Source organism: Arabidopsis thaliana, chromosome 3, assembly GCF_000001735.4.
Source record: "Arabidopsis thaliana chromosome 3, partial sequence".
Classification (NCBI taxonomy): Eukaryota; Viridiplantae; Streptophyta; class Magnoliopsida; order Brassicales; family Brassicaceae; genus Arabidopsis; species Arabidopsis thaliana.
Window position 1 is genome coordinate 16,341,125 of NC_003074.8, and position 14,795 is coordinate 16,355,919.

The 14,795-nt window shown below is 32.7% G+C and overlaps 2 protein-coding genes and 1 non-coding gene across 3 annotated transcripts; all 3 read left to right on the plus strand.

Moving 5' to 3' along the window:
* The first annotated feature begins 1,170 nt into the window (after positions 1 to 1,170).
* Positions 1,171 to 1,890, plus strand: AT3G44798. Its single transcript, NR_143947.1, has one exon. It is a non-coding gene; the product is annotated as an other RNA (non-coding RNA).
* A 318-nt stretch (positions 1,891 to 2,208) lies between these two features.
* Positions 2,209 to 3,710, plus strand: AT3G44800 (Meprin and TRAF (MATH) homology domain-containing protein; the record flags this gene model as incomplete). The annotated part of the gene is made up of 4 exons (NM_114349.3): positions 2,209 to 2,306; positions 2,405 to 2,565; positions 2,655 to 2,950; positions 3,237 to 3,710. The coding sequence occupies 4 exons, from the start codon at positions 2,209 to 2,211 to the stop codon at positions 3,708 to 3,710; spliced, it is 1,029 nt and encodes a 342-aa protein (NP_190066.3).
* Positions 3,711 to 9,270: 5,560 nt separating this feature from the next.
* Positions 9,271 to 10,313, plus strand: AT3G44805 (TRAF-like superfamily protein; the record flags this gene model as incomplete). The annotated part of the gene is made up of 4 exons (NM_148841.1): positions 9,271 to 9,456; positions 9,534 to 9,841; positions 9,939 to 10,020; positions 10,143 to 10,313. The coding sequence occupies 4 exons, from the start codon at positions 9,271 to 9,273 to the stop codon at positions 10,311 to 10,313; spliced, it is 747 nt and encodes a 248-aa protein (NP_680095.1).
* Positions 10,314 to 14,795: the final 4,482 nt, after the last annotated feature.

Consider the following 14,795-nt stretch of genomic DNA (forward strand, 5'->3'; position numbering starts at 1 on the left):
CAAGTCCTTTATCGTTATTCTCCAATTTACAGAATTGGATTTGGATTAAAATTGGTTGAGTTATTCGCAGTTTTGTGAGACACGTTTTCTCAGACGCGAATTAGGACCAGCGGAGATTGAAACTGAGATCGTGGTCTCGTCTGTTTTCCGATCGGCACGAGATTTTGTGGGCAGCTTTGTGACGTCTGCAGCTAGGATATCACTGGAGCGATTGAATAGTTAACGGTTAGCTTGTATTTTAGGGTTTCGTCTTTGAGACTGCTTGTTTCTGGTTTTTCCTGTCCAGTTTGCTTCAAGGTTGCTTTTGGTTGTGGACTTGTTGTAGGACGTTTATGGACTGTTTCAGACGCAAGGAGAGTCTCTCCTGTGTTTAATTGCTCTTAGAATCAATTTGTTAAGGTGAGTGCGTGACCATGAGCTTATCTGAGCGATTGGGTTGTGTGATTTATTTTGTGTGATGATATGTAGGTGTGGTGAATGTGTTTTGGGTGAATTGTTCAATGACTGATTTGTTTGTATTGTATTCGTGATTATACCCTTTTATTTGCTTGTGTGTATAGCTCGTAGATGGGAGGATCGCCTCACTAAGTATTTATGATAATATTTACGCATCTCGTTGTGTTGTTGATGCAGGTAAAGATAAAGTGTGATCGTGGAATCATGGCTAGGAAGAGAGGATGATCTAGGAACTCGTTTGTTTTATTTTTGGTATTTTTGGTTATTGGAATCCGGTTAGGATTGTCAGTTATTCTTGGTTTTGTTGGTCGAATTATTTATTTATTTATAAAATAGTATTTTTGATTTACGGTTTAATTATTATGTTATTGGTTGATTTAATTAAATATTTATGAGAATATTTAATTATATTTTTTTTTTTTAAAAAAAGGGTTGGGTTGTTTCAATATCATTCTTGATCCAAAAATTTGAACCGGTAACATTTTGTTTGGACACTGTAGAACGTTTCTGGAAGCTGCATGTTTATAGCGTTACTAGGTACTAATCCGTATAACACCGGGTAATATTTTTTTTTTTTTTTTGTCATATATATATTTTATAAAGTCCAAACGAGCATATAGTCAATACAAAGAAAGGCCTAATAAGGTCCACTAATTGCAAAACAGTACAAGATAAGGAAAACAATTTTGAAACATGTGTTATGCAACGTGGGTTATGAAGCTTCGTCAACTTCGCCGTTCACCGACTCATCACTAACCAGAGTTCTTTGTCGGAAACTTTCGTAATCGGCCGACGTATAATTTGTTTAGGTTCTTCATGAAGCTTTCACTCCTATAGCCTTCTATTGTACCTATTGCCTTTTGCGATTGATCACCGGAAGAAATGGTTGGATTTAAACTCGCTCACCGGAAATTTGACCTCAGTTGACCAGATCCAAAATATTCTTGAGAGAATCATCAAAACACGATGAGAACTCCAAATCTTCATATTTCGTTTCCATCAACCGCAACCACTTGATTGAATCAACCAAAAGTAGAACCGACGCTTTTAACGATCTATTAGGACAAGCGGGGATTTACCTTCTCTTGGTAGACTAATCAACCATCCAACAATGCAAGAATCCATCTAAACTCCTGGAATTTTACAGCTTCAAAAAAACTGGGTTTCAAAGCTGCAAAAGGCTACAAAAGATCCGAACAAAGTCGAAAAATTATCTTAAACAAGTCGGAAGAACAAACCGGACTTAGCCGGTAAACAAAGAAAAAGAAACAAACCAATACAAAATCGGAAGATAACAATGATACAAGATCCGATTTTGATTTATGAAAACAAAAGAAGATTGTAGCTTTCCTCTCTCTAAAAGATACTTTAGAAGAAAGAGAAAACTTTTTTTTTTTTTCTTTTTAAAGTAGCGGAAGTTAGTTAATATTGTAGAAAAAAAAATACTATAGTGATTTTGTGATCTCTATAGATTGTTTGCTGACGAAATTCTACAGATAATAACACTTAAATTTTATGATGTAGTTTTTTTTCATTTTGTCAACCATATTTTTTTTAACTATTTCCAAATCAACCACAAAAGTTATGTTAAATTAGGCCAAAATGGTAAAATCGGGCCGAAGCCTATAACCAATAAGTGAAGTAGACGAGCGACGCAAAAGTCAAGGTTCGACATAACAGTGCCAGTGACAGTGAGGTTATAGGGTTTCGTTGATCGTCTTCAAGCTTTGATAGTTAGGTTGTCTTACTTCAATGGGGTATGAGAAATTCACTTGGGTGATTAAGAATTTCTCATCTTTGCAATCTGAGTACATTAAATCTGATATATTCGTGATCGGTGGCTGCAAATGGTAAGAAGAAGACAACTGTTATATTTGGTGCCTTTTCGTTCAATTTTAGGTTGAAAGAACATTCTCCATTGTTTTAATGGTTTTTTAAATGCTTGCAGGTGTCTTTTGGCCTATCCCAATGGAAAACAGAATGCTAGTTATTTGTCTCTGTATCTGGATGGTCCTACTTTAAAAACTTTGCCTTGTGGATGTAGAAGGCGCATAAGATTTCGCCTAACTGTTGTAAATCAACTCTCCGAAAACCTCTCCCGACGAGGAGGTGAGTTCTATTAAGGCTTTTGGACAAAGGAAAGTTCGTATTTTGTTTGTGTTTGAGTTACATCAGTTTTGTCTTTTTATGGTCTACAGAAGGAAAACGATGGTTTGATAAAAAGCTTCCTCTGTGTGGGTATGAAGAAGTGCTTCTTCTTACCAAACTTAATGCCAAACATGGTGGATTTCTTGTGAACAATGAAGTCAAGATTGTTGCGGAGGTAGATGTTCTTGAAGTTATTGGCAAATTAGATGTTTCTAAGGAATCTCAAGAGGTAATTAAACCTCGGAAAAGGATGAGGCTATATGGTGATGGTGGTGCGGTGTCTAGTCATTTGCACAAGGAAACTTCATCAGTAGATGTCAATGGGTTTCAAGTTCTTCCTTCACAGGTAACATGTTAATAAAGATTCAAACTTTTTAGATATGTTTCGTTAGAGAGGAACTGATTTGGATAAATACTCATAACTATTGGCTTCAAACTCATGAGACTTATCATTTAATTCTTTGTTGTTGCTGATTTTGGATTAGAGGTGGTGCTTTTTTGAATTTATCAGTAGAACACTAAACCAATTAGGGAAAAAAATGGTATCTTTATTATCTACCATTCAGTATGTGGATATGTATACAACTAGACGTATGAGTTTATACTTTATTCATCCTTTTTTACAACTGCAGGCGGAATCTGTGAAGCGTATATTCGAAAGACACCCATACATGGCATTAGAGTTCCGAGCAAAGAACCAACAGTTGAGGGCATCATGTATAAATGTCCTCCTCAGCCTAATCAAGACGTTGTGCCAGTCACTGCAAGATATTTCCATTGATGACCTAGGCCAAACAGAGCAAGTACTAACATTCCTGCAAAATTCTGGATTTAAGGTGGATTGGCTGGAGCGTAAACTGGAGGAAGTAAAGGAAAAGAAGATCCAAGAGCACATTGGTAAGTCTCGGATGCAAGGATTAGAGGAAGACCTGAAGGTCTTCAAGAAGAAGTGCTCTGACATAGAAGCTCTACTGGAGAAAGAGAAGGAAGAACTCAAGGGATTGAAGCAAAAGTGCTCAGACATAGAAGCTCTGCTGGAGAAAGAGAAGGGAAAGGTGTTGGCTGCTGCTGCCAGAACTCCTCTAACGTTTGACGATATTCTCTGATGACTTAGGTTCTGTTAGGTGTTATGTTCGTTTGTATCTAGTTTTCGAAATTAAAGTCCTAACTTAGGAAGCTAGATGCTAGAGAGAATTCTGTCGGAATTGTAAAGAGCTAATCTTTTTGTAAAGATGACTCACTAGGACTAGGATTTTGTTAGTTGTCTCTTTCGTGACTATGTAAAAGTATTAATAATACTGTATTATCGCTGGCAAAGGTAAAGCTACTAAGTGTACTTTTCAGTGATCAGCTATAATCTTAGCTTATTAAGCAAGTCAAAAGCTTAACTTTTGGTCTTAAACCAGGTTAGATCGCATGAATATTCTCATTGGGTATCGAGAAATGATTTCCCTTACCAAACTTAATGCCAAGAAAGGTGGATTTCTTGTGAACAATAAAGTCAAGATTGTTGTGGAGGTAGACGTTCTTCAAGTTGTTGGCGGATTAGATGTTTCTCAAGAGGTGACTCAACCTCTGAAAAGGATAAGGCTAAACGATGATGGTGCAGCATCTACTCATTTGCAAACCATTGATGTCAATGGGTTTCTAGTTCTTGCTTCACAGGTAAAACTTTTACCGTAAAAGGTTTAATACAGGAGATGAGTTTTTCTTTGTGCGTTTTGAACACATCTTAATACAGAGCAAAAGAATCTTTAATAGTCAACCATTCAGTTTATGGATATGAGTTTACACTTTTTCCATGCTCTTTAACAATTGCAGGTGGAATCTGTTAAACGTATATTCGAAAGCCACCCTGAAATGACATTAACGTTCCGAGCAAATAACCAACAATTGAGGACTTCATGCATAAATGTCCTCCTCAACCTAATTGAGACAATGTGCATGTCACCGCAAAACCTTTCTATTGCTGACCTGGGCCAAACAGAGCAAGCACTAACATACCTGAAAAATTCGGGCTTTAAGGTGGATTGGTTGGAGCGTAAACTGGAGGAAGTAACGGAAAAGAAGATCCAAGAGCACATTGGTAAGTCTCGGATGCAAGGATTAGAGGAAGACCTGAAGGTCTTCAAGAAGAATTTGATCTGAAATAGAAGCTCTACTGGAGAAAGAGAAGGAAGAACTCAAGGACTTGAAGCAAAAGTGCTCGGACACAGAAGCTCTGCTCGAGAAAGAGAAGACAAAGGTGTTGGCCGCCGCCAGAGCTCCTCCTCTAACCTTGGATGATGTTGTCTCATGACTTAGGTTCTGCTAGTTTTTATTTTCGTTTGAGTCTAGGTTTCAAAATTAGGGTCCTAACATAGGAAGCTAGAGAGACTTTTGTTGAAACTGGAAGCTCCTATATTTTTTAAAGAACTAATTGTTTTGTTGAAGACTTGCTAGGATTTTGTTAGTTGCCTTGTTCCTGACTATGTAAACAGATTATTGCCGGCAAAAGCTTAAACTAATAGGTGTATCTATCAGTATTCAGTATTTATCTTAGCTTATTAAGCTAATTAAAAGCTTAACTTTGATGAATCCGTTAAACTTTTACCAACTAGAGAGTAACTCTTAATTAAACAGCACCAAGTGGTCACAGTTAGTCATTTGGTGCTCTTCTTAATTACAAAGTAGAAAGATTATGTATAACCTAATTACAGTCAAGCTATAAACTCTTAAGGTTAATGTATACTCTACTCTCCATTTATTTATTAGTCATTTACAAAAGAAATATAACGAGGATAAACTAGTAGGTACAACCACGTAAGAGATAAATATTTAGGATCAAATAAGGAAACAAAGTGTTTAAGATAGAAAGTAAAATATCAATATATAGATTTTTGCATTATGAAATAAATCTTCAAGTTGGAACTTATTTACAAAGAATGTCATTAGCAATATTTTTATCAATTAATTAATATTTCTAATTACTAGGATTTTCTTATTTAATATATCTCCATCAATTCTAATTAGTATAAAAAAAGATAAATCTTAGGACATTATTAATATTACTAGGGCAAAACCTGCGCCAAGCCGCGGACTTCTTTTGTTTAATGAAACTTTGTTAAGTTGTATGTAGGTATTGAATGTTATTTGTCATAATTCATGATATATGTAGAACAAAAATATTCATTAGAAAGTGATTGAAAACATAATGCATTTTGATTTTTTTTAGTAAGATCTATATAGCCTTTATAAGTTTTGGAAGCTAATTTTTTGTTTTGCGAACATATATTTAAAAGAGCCATTAAAAAACAAAAGTGAAAAGAGTTAAAAATCACCAAGTGCTAATTCTGGTGAGGTTAAAGTCATTTTAGATTCTTAAGAATATGTTATATGGAGTGATCATATTGGATTTTAATGTTCCCAATGCATACTTGATTCATATGTTGAAGATGCATAAAAAGCTAAAATCTATGTTTGTTTGTTTTTCAGAATTTGAAAATTGAAACTTTTTTTTCTTCATAAGAGTATAGGACGTACTCAAATGATTATTAGTTAGTGATTAAGATCCACAATGACGCTTAGTAAATCTGATAAGATCCTTGAATATTTTGAGGAAGAAACTCAAAAATCTTTGATATCTCTTCTCTAAGATTCTTCTTCCATTGACCTTCTTCCTCGTTGTTTCATCTTGTTAAGACTTCATTCTGTACGGAAATAAGCTCTTGAACTAAAAAATGGATAGTAAATTATTGACTTTATGGACTTTTAAGCCAACCTATAATTTATTGACTTTTATTTGGTAATTATATACATGTGTTAGATTATCGTTTTAAGTTGTTATATTGTACCTTTAAAATTTACATTTACTTTACTTAGCAACCGAATTATGGTTTATTTTCTTCAATATCTGATTATGTGCATCGAAATAACTTTGAACGTCTTTATTAAATTTCACAAGTCTATATAGTAAATAATTAGTAATTAAATTCAATGATGGAAGAAATAGTAAATAATTTGAATATTGATTGTATAAAGTATTTAGAGTTCTTTTGATTAATATCAATATATCAATATTCATATATGTTAATCTCACAAATTAATCAAGATTTTGTCAATCTCACAACTTCAAATCTATTGAATATTCTACAATTTTACACTCATACTATAATCGATATGTACTCTCTTTGTTCCTAATTATTTGATGTTTTGAATTTTTTACTTGTTCTATCAAGATTGATGTTTAGAAAACTATCATTATTATTTTAGTTTGTGACGAATAGTGAAAGGAGAGAAGTAAAACTAATATTAGTATTAAACTAATAAATAATTATTAAAATAATAAGTCATTTTTTTCTTAATTCCTATGCGAAATCCAAAACATCAAATAACTAGGAATAGAGGAAGTATACAAGTTCAAATTTGAAATCTTTAAGTCAAAGAAATATTACATATCATTTTCAGAATTTAAATTAAACTCATAAACACTCACGCAAGGATTTTCAGATGGTTTTTAGAAGTGTTGCAAGTTTTTAAGATTGTTACATGTTTTTATTGTTTTGAGTGTTACAGATTACTATTTGCTAGTTTTGGTTTCTTTTGTTCCTATTTTGACATTGTTACAGATTTATGTTGGTTTCTACTTTGACATTGTAACGGATTTATGTTGGTTCTCATTGTCATTTGTTAAGATTTAAACAGGAATCAACGACATTACATTATCTCACTTACTACATGCCACAATTTAAATTGGGAATCGACAACAATACATTAATTCACGACATCTCGTCTCTCATGTGTTTCAGCTCACAATTACAACGACAACATCTACTCTAATCAAAGTTGACTTAGCCATTTCACGACCCAATTCTTCCATATTCTTCATCTTCTTGACCATCTCTTCTTCCATATATGATGTAACTGAAATTACAAGAAAAAACATGTTGTCACTGAAATTACAAGAAAAAAACAAAACATATGTTGTCACTAAAATTACAGAACATATGTTGTTACATGAAAAAACAAAACCTGGAACTCTTTGGTAGATGATATTGAATGCAACTTCAATGGTAGATCTCACGGGACGATAGCTAACAAGTCACTTTCTTTGCAAAAGCAATGCTTTGCATCTGTTCCAAAATCAACCTGAAGAATCAAGAGAGATGTCTCATTTTCACAAGTATGATTAAAAGTCATCGTAACAAAATAATGTTTTTCTCAATTAATCATAAAATACAAACTTTAAAGGCGCTCATATAACACAATTTGTAAGAGATACAAGAGCATGCATGAATGGAGAAGGAGATCACCATCTCGTTGTATCTGCTAGGTGTTATGTTCGTTTGAATCTAGGTTTTAAAATCAGAGTCCTAACATAGGAAGCTAGAGAGTCTTTTGTTTTTTATTTTTTTGTTAAGAGGACTCGCTAGGACTAGGATTTTGTTTGTTGTCTCATTCATGACTATGTAACCAGATTATCACCGCCAAAGGTAAGGCAATGTTAAATTATAATCTTAGCGCTTATTAAGCAAATCAAAAGCTTAACTTTGGTCTTAAACCGAGTTTTTTTTTTATGAGTTTACAGTTCCTCAAGGAAAAAAACAATCCTTGTAGCTTTTGGAAGCTGAATTTAGAAAAAAAATCTACAAATTCCCTCGCTAGTGTTGCATGTATTTTCCATTATACGTGTGCAAGAACATTAGAGGCAGAGCCTATAAAGTTTTACGATCTCTAGTCCAAGAATCGGATCATAAATCTACCTGAGGAACATAATGGACATAAAAAACATTATGGGTTCATATGTATATTGTCTTTTAAAATATTTTAATACTGTCAAAAGTTTACTTCTCTAAGAAAATCTGAAACTTCATCACTCATTAGGGGAGACTAATGATTTTTGAAGTTAAGAAAAGACCAAAAAATCGTCAAAACATATATACAAACATGCATGCTCAAAAACTACAAGTATTGACTATACTTAGTAATTCTGACTTTTGTCAAATGCTGAAAGAAAAACTCATTTTTATACCAAACCTGAAAATTTGTTTTTATTTTAAGCTGTTTGGAACATTTTCTAAGTACTATAGTCTGTACCAAGCAAATATTTGTGGGTGGTTTCGGAAAAATCTCTCTAAATGGCATTTACAAAATTGGGCCGAAGCCCATAAAACCATAATGAAGAACACCAAACGACGACACAAGCGTGGTTAAGACACAACAGTGCCAGTGGGGAACGAGTTCACTTGAATGAGCACAAAATTGCTGCTTGTCTTCACGCTTTGATAGTGTTGGACCTTTTTGGTTGCGACGAGTCGTCTCCAATGGGGAATGAGTTCACTTGGATGATTAAGAACTTCTCATCTAATTTGCAATCTGATTTAATTTGGTTCTTGCAGGATTCTTATGGGAGAAAAAACTGCTAATTTTTTTTCTCTGTTTCTCGTTGTTGCTGATTTTCAAAATTTGCCTTGTGGATGGAGAAGACACGCAAGATTTTGCCTAACTGTTGTAAATCAAATTTCCGATAAACTCTCCTTACATCGAGGTCAGTTCCATAACGCTTTTGGACAAAAGAAAGTTCGTGTGTTTGTGTTTGTTTTGAGTTACATCAATTTTATCTTTTCGTGGTCTTCAGAAACAGAACGATGGTTCGATGAAAAGATTCCTGTTCATGGGTATGAAGAAATGATTTCTCTTGCCAAACTTAATGTCAGAAAAGGTGGATTTCTTGTGAAAAATGAAGTCAAAATTGTTGTGGAGGTTGATGTTCTTCAAGTTATTGGCAACTTAGATGTTTCTGAGGTGTCTAGTCATTTGCACAAGGAAACTTCATCAGTCGATGTCAATGGGTTTCTAGTTCTTCCTTCACAAGTAACAAGTTCTCAAAGATTCAAACTCTTTTATAGATATGAGTTTTATACTTTATTCATCATTTTTTATAACTTCAGGTGGAATCTGCGAAACTTATATTCGAAAGACACTCAGACATGGCACTGGAGTTCCGAGCAAAGAACCAATATGTGAGGACATCATGTATGAATGTACTCCTCAGCCTAATCGATACACTGTGCCAGTCACTGCAAGATTTTTCCATTGATGACCTCGGCCAAGCAGAGAGAGCACTAACATACCTGAAAGATTCAGACTTTAAGGTGGATTGGTTGGAGCGTAAACTGGAAGAAGTAAAGGAAAAGAAGATAGAAGAGCAGATTGGTAAGACTCGGATGCAAGAATTAGAGGAAGAGTTTGAGTCTAGGTTTCAAAATTAGGTCCTAACATAGGAAGCTAGAGAGACTTTTATTGAAACTGGAAGCTCCTATATTTTATTTTAAAGAACAAACCTTTTTGTTGAGAGAACTTGCTAGGATTTTGTTAGTTGCCTCATTCTTGATGACTATGCAAACAGATTATTGTCAGCAAAGGTTAAGCTACAAGGTGTATTTATCAATTTTCAGTATTTATGTTAGCTAATTAAAAGCTTAACTTTGATGAATCTGTTAAAAAGAAACATTTTACCACGTAGAGAGTAAACAATGAAGTCAAAATTGTTGTTCGAGGAAAAACTCTCTTGTCATGGGTTAGAAGAAATGCTACTCCTTTCCGAACTTAATGCCAAAGAAGGTGGATTTCTTGTGAACAATGAAGTCAAGATTATTGCAGAGGTAGATGTTCTTCAGGTTATTGGCAAATTAGATGTTTCTGAAAATACTCAACCTCGAAAAGGATAAGGCTAAATGATGATGGTGAAAGCTTTGATGTCAATGTGTTTCAGGTTCTTCCTTCACAGGTAACATTTTTTATAAAGATCCAAACTGTTTAAGAATGTCTTTGCCAACTCCATCCAATAGTGTTGTGTCTTTGTGTTGTGTAATGTATTCAAGCAATTATCAATGTAGAAGATTAAAGTAAAATGGTTTTTGTTCTTTCTCTCTAAAGACAATGAAACCAAAACAGAGTAAAAGATAGAGAGAAAGTGAGAATCACAACAGATTTATGCATGATGTCCTCATATGTTGGTTCTTTGCTTTGAACTCTAGTGCTATGTCTGGGTGTATTACGAATATACGTTTTAAAGATTCCACCTGCAGTTGAAAAAATGATGTAGAAAGTATAAACGGAATGGTCTCATTTTAAGTTGGTTGAAGAGCGATTATATCTCCTAGAACTCCTTTTTGTCCTTTTCAATATGTTCTCACCAATTAATCATCCCTTCTTAATAGAATCAATCAAACAGACCCATTCTCAGACCACCTCCATTGGTGATCCTTAAGAGTTTCTAAGCACAAATCCTTATGAAAAAAGTTTAAAAATAATTCAAAAATGTGAAATTAAGCAAGGTATGCACCTTAGCTTAGGTATTCTTTGGTTTCTAAGAAACTTATATGTGGTAGTTTTTCATTGGCTGGAGAAGAAGACAAAACAAAACATAAAATCTTTCACATTTTTTTAATATCTTCTGAAGATAAATTTGAAAATAAATCTAATTGCTTTTGGTTTCTTTTAATTGAATAGATAGCAAAAATATTATTTGAGTCAAATTTAAATTTAATCGTTATTCCAATTTTTTATTTGTCTTTTTATATGTTTTTATGTCATATATGTTTATGATTTAAGAATTTTTAATAATTATTATGCTTTATCAAATCGAAATACTTATGATTTTTCATTTTAAAACTAACCTTTTTTTTCTTTAAAGAAACCCACTTAAGGATTCCACCATTGGACAATAAAAATAGTAAAGACTCAACAAAATCTCTAAACTTCAAAATAATCAAAATTTATTCTTAAAAAAATTAAAAGATTCCACGTTAGGACTCCACCAATGGAGGTACTTTCAGGTTTCTACATTTTATAACGACCTCTTATTGGACACCATCCTTTTATGGACGTATATGCAATAAAAATAATTATAAGTTGCAATTACCATACGTGAATAAAATATATGTGTGATTGCAAATTTTCAATAGAAACAGAAGTAAACCAATATGTGATATAACTCGAACCAGATTGAGTAAGTGTAACCAGTGGTATAAGTAAGTGTAACGCTAAATAGAAATTCCAATAGCCAAAGCTTCTTTTATTTTTTGAACTCTTTAAAAGAAAAAACATAACGAGTTACTCGGCCACACCATTTTCTTTATATACTAAAACGAGTAATGTTTTATAATCACATCTATTTAATTCAACTTTGAACTTTGAATTCTCGTTGGTCTCGTTTGTTTCCTAACGGTCGTTTTTAATTGCGTAAAACATTTGACGCTTCCGGCCATATTATTTCTATCAAAGTGTAATTTAATGTATAATTGATCAACAAATGTTGCTCCTGTCAAGAATCAATCACGATTACATTACAGATCAACCATGGTCTCAAATAATCAATCATGGTCCCAAATAAGTCAAAGTATATGAACTACAATTATGTTGTAATTAGAAGGCTGTAGAATTCTTGATGTATATAAATAGGGGTGTCAAAACGGTTAACCCAACTCAACTCAACTCATAATTAAATGAGTTTAGAATTAAATAAGTTATGGGTTGACCCAACCTATTTAACATAATGAGTTGGGTCAACCCATAACTCATTTAATTTGATGGGTTAACCCATTTGAGTAATAATTTAATTAATTATTATTATAAAACAATAATAAATAATTATTATTATTAATAATTATTAATTTATTATCATCATACTAGGATATTTACGGATTTCACTTTTACGAATTTTCGTTTTTGGCGGGGAAATTACGGGTTTACGTTTTTGGTGGGAAAATTACGGGTTTACGTTTTTGGCGGGAAAATCACGAGTTTAGGTTTTTGGCGAGAAAATCACGGGTTTTTGTTTTAGGCCGGGAAATTACGGGTTTAAGGTTTTGACGGAAAAATTAAGGGTTTACGTTTTAGGCGGGAAAATCACGGGTTTACAATTTTGGCGGGAAAATTACGGATTTAAGTTTTTGGCGGGTAAATCACGCGTTTACGTTTTTGGGCGGGAAAATCACGGGTTTACGTTTTTGGCGGGAAAATCACGGGTTTACGTTTTTGGCGGGAAAATTAAGGGTTTACGTTTTTGGCGAGAAAATTACGGGTTTATATTTTTGGCGGGAAAATTACGGGTTTACGTTTTTGGCGGGAAAATTATGGGTTTACGTTTTTGGCGGGAAAATCACGAGTTTACTTTTTTGGCGGGAAAATCACGAGTTTAGTTTTTTGGCGGAAAAATCACGGGTTTACGTTTTTGGCGGGAAAATTAAGGGTTTACGTTTTTGGGCGGGAAAAATTACGGGTTTATGTTTTCGGCAGGAAAATTACGAGTTTACGTTTTTGGCGGGAAAATTTCGGGTTTACGTTTTTGGCGGGAAAATCACGAGTTTACTTTTTTTCAATTTCATCGCTTGTATATTTAAGAAATTTGGCAAAAATATTGATTTTATAAATTGGTTTAGATATGTTGGTTAAACTTAAACTGATATTGGTTTAGAGATTTTAGTTGGTTTAATTCAATTTTACAAAATTTGATGGGTTAATTGGGTAAACCATTGAAACCATTAACCATTCCAACCCAACTCATTTTACTCACCAAACCAATTAACCCAATAACTCATTTGACCCATCAACTCATTTGAGTCAAAAATTTTAACTCATTAGGGTTCATGGGTTGAGTTGAGTTGGGTTGACCCATGAATTTTGACCCATTTTGACACCCCTATATATAAACAATTCTTTTTTTTTCTTTGTATATAAACAATTGTATCTCAAAGCTACAGAATCTTCCAATTCGCAATCCTTTTTCTATAGCACCATTTTTCATTATTTTATGTATGACTAGAGAGTGAGACTGACTCGTGGTATACTGCACATTGATATTTTATTAGAAAATTGAAGATTTTATTTAATTAATATTATTTATATATAAATTATATTAAAAGGTATACCACAAACTTATATATTTATCAAAATTAAATTTTTGTTTTTAAAATAATTTAGATATATGCTATTGTTTTTTATTTATGATACACCTTAAGACGATTTTTATAACTAAAAAAATTAAAATTTTAATTTATATTTGTTTTATTAATATTGTTAGTTTTGTTATTTTAAACAATTGTATAATTGTATTTTGATTGTTAATCCTATGATTTCACCCATAGTATACCATCTAATATTAATATCAACCTAAATCCGTCACACCATATAACCCCGTCCCATGAAATTAAACATCATTTTGTCATTTTCTTATAAAGTTCAAATGTAATATTAGAAACTTCAAAAAAGTTTTAACATCGATCCAAATTTTATAATTGTATTTTAATTGTTATATCTAAGATTTCACCGTATTATACCGTCTTGTATTAATATATTTAAAAATATTTATAATAATTAAACTTCTTATAAACAGTACTATACCCTAAACACTATGCACTAAACCCTAATGGTAAACCCTAAACCCTAACCCCAAAACTCTATAACATTACCCTAAACCCTAAATCCTAATCTCTAAACCCTAAACCACTAATTTGCTAAACTATAAACTCTAACGCTAAACTCTAAAATCCATACAATAATAATTATACCCTAAACACCAACACCTTAACCCTAGATCCTAAACCCTAAAATATAATTCCTAAACAGTATTTCCCTAAAACCTAAACCCAAATAAATAAATAAACTATTAATACTTATCACTAAACCATTTACACATAATTAGCAACCATATATCCTAAAAATTTAACCTAAACAATTAACCTTAACAACTAGCGTTAGCTTTACGTTATCCATCATAACAAACCCAAGTGGTTTGAGAACCCAAAAAATACTTATATATTGGGGCATATATTGTTCAACTATACATATCAACGTGGTCATATATTTTAGGTTGGACAAATCTAGAGATTTTGTATACTGGTCCAGTCTTGATAGTCTCTACAATCCTTTTTTTTGGAAATGTCTAAAGGCAAAAAATCTTTATGTACTGTATGGAGAAATTCTTATAACTTAAACCTTAAACTCTAAACCCTAAACCTTAAACCCTAAACCCTAAACCCCTAAACCCTAAACCATAAAGACTAAACCCTTAACAATATACATATACCATATCACGTACCCTAAACCCTAAATCCTAAGCTCTTAACTTTAAACCTTCTTGTTGTTGTCCATAAATATTAAACATAAGTCTCCTAAATATAAACAAATTTAAATAGAAAATTCATATG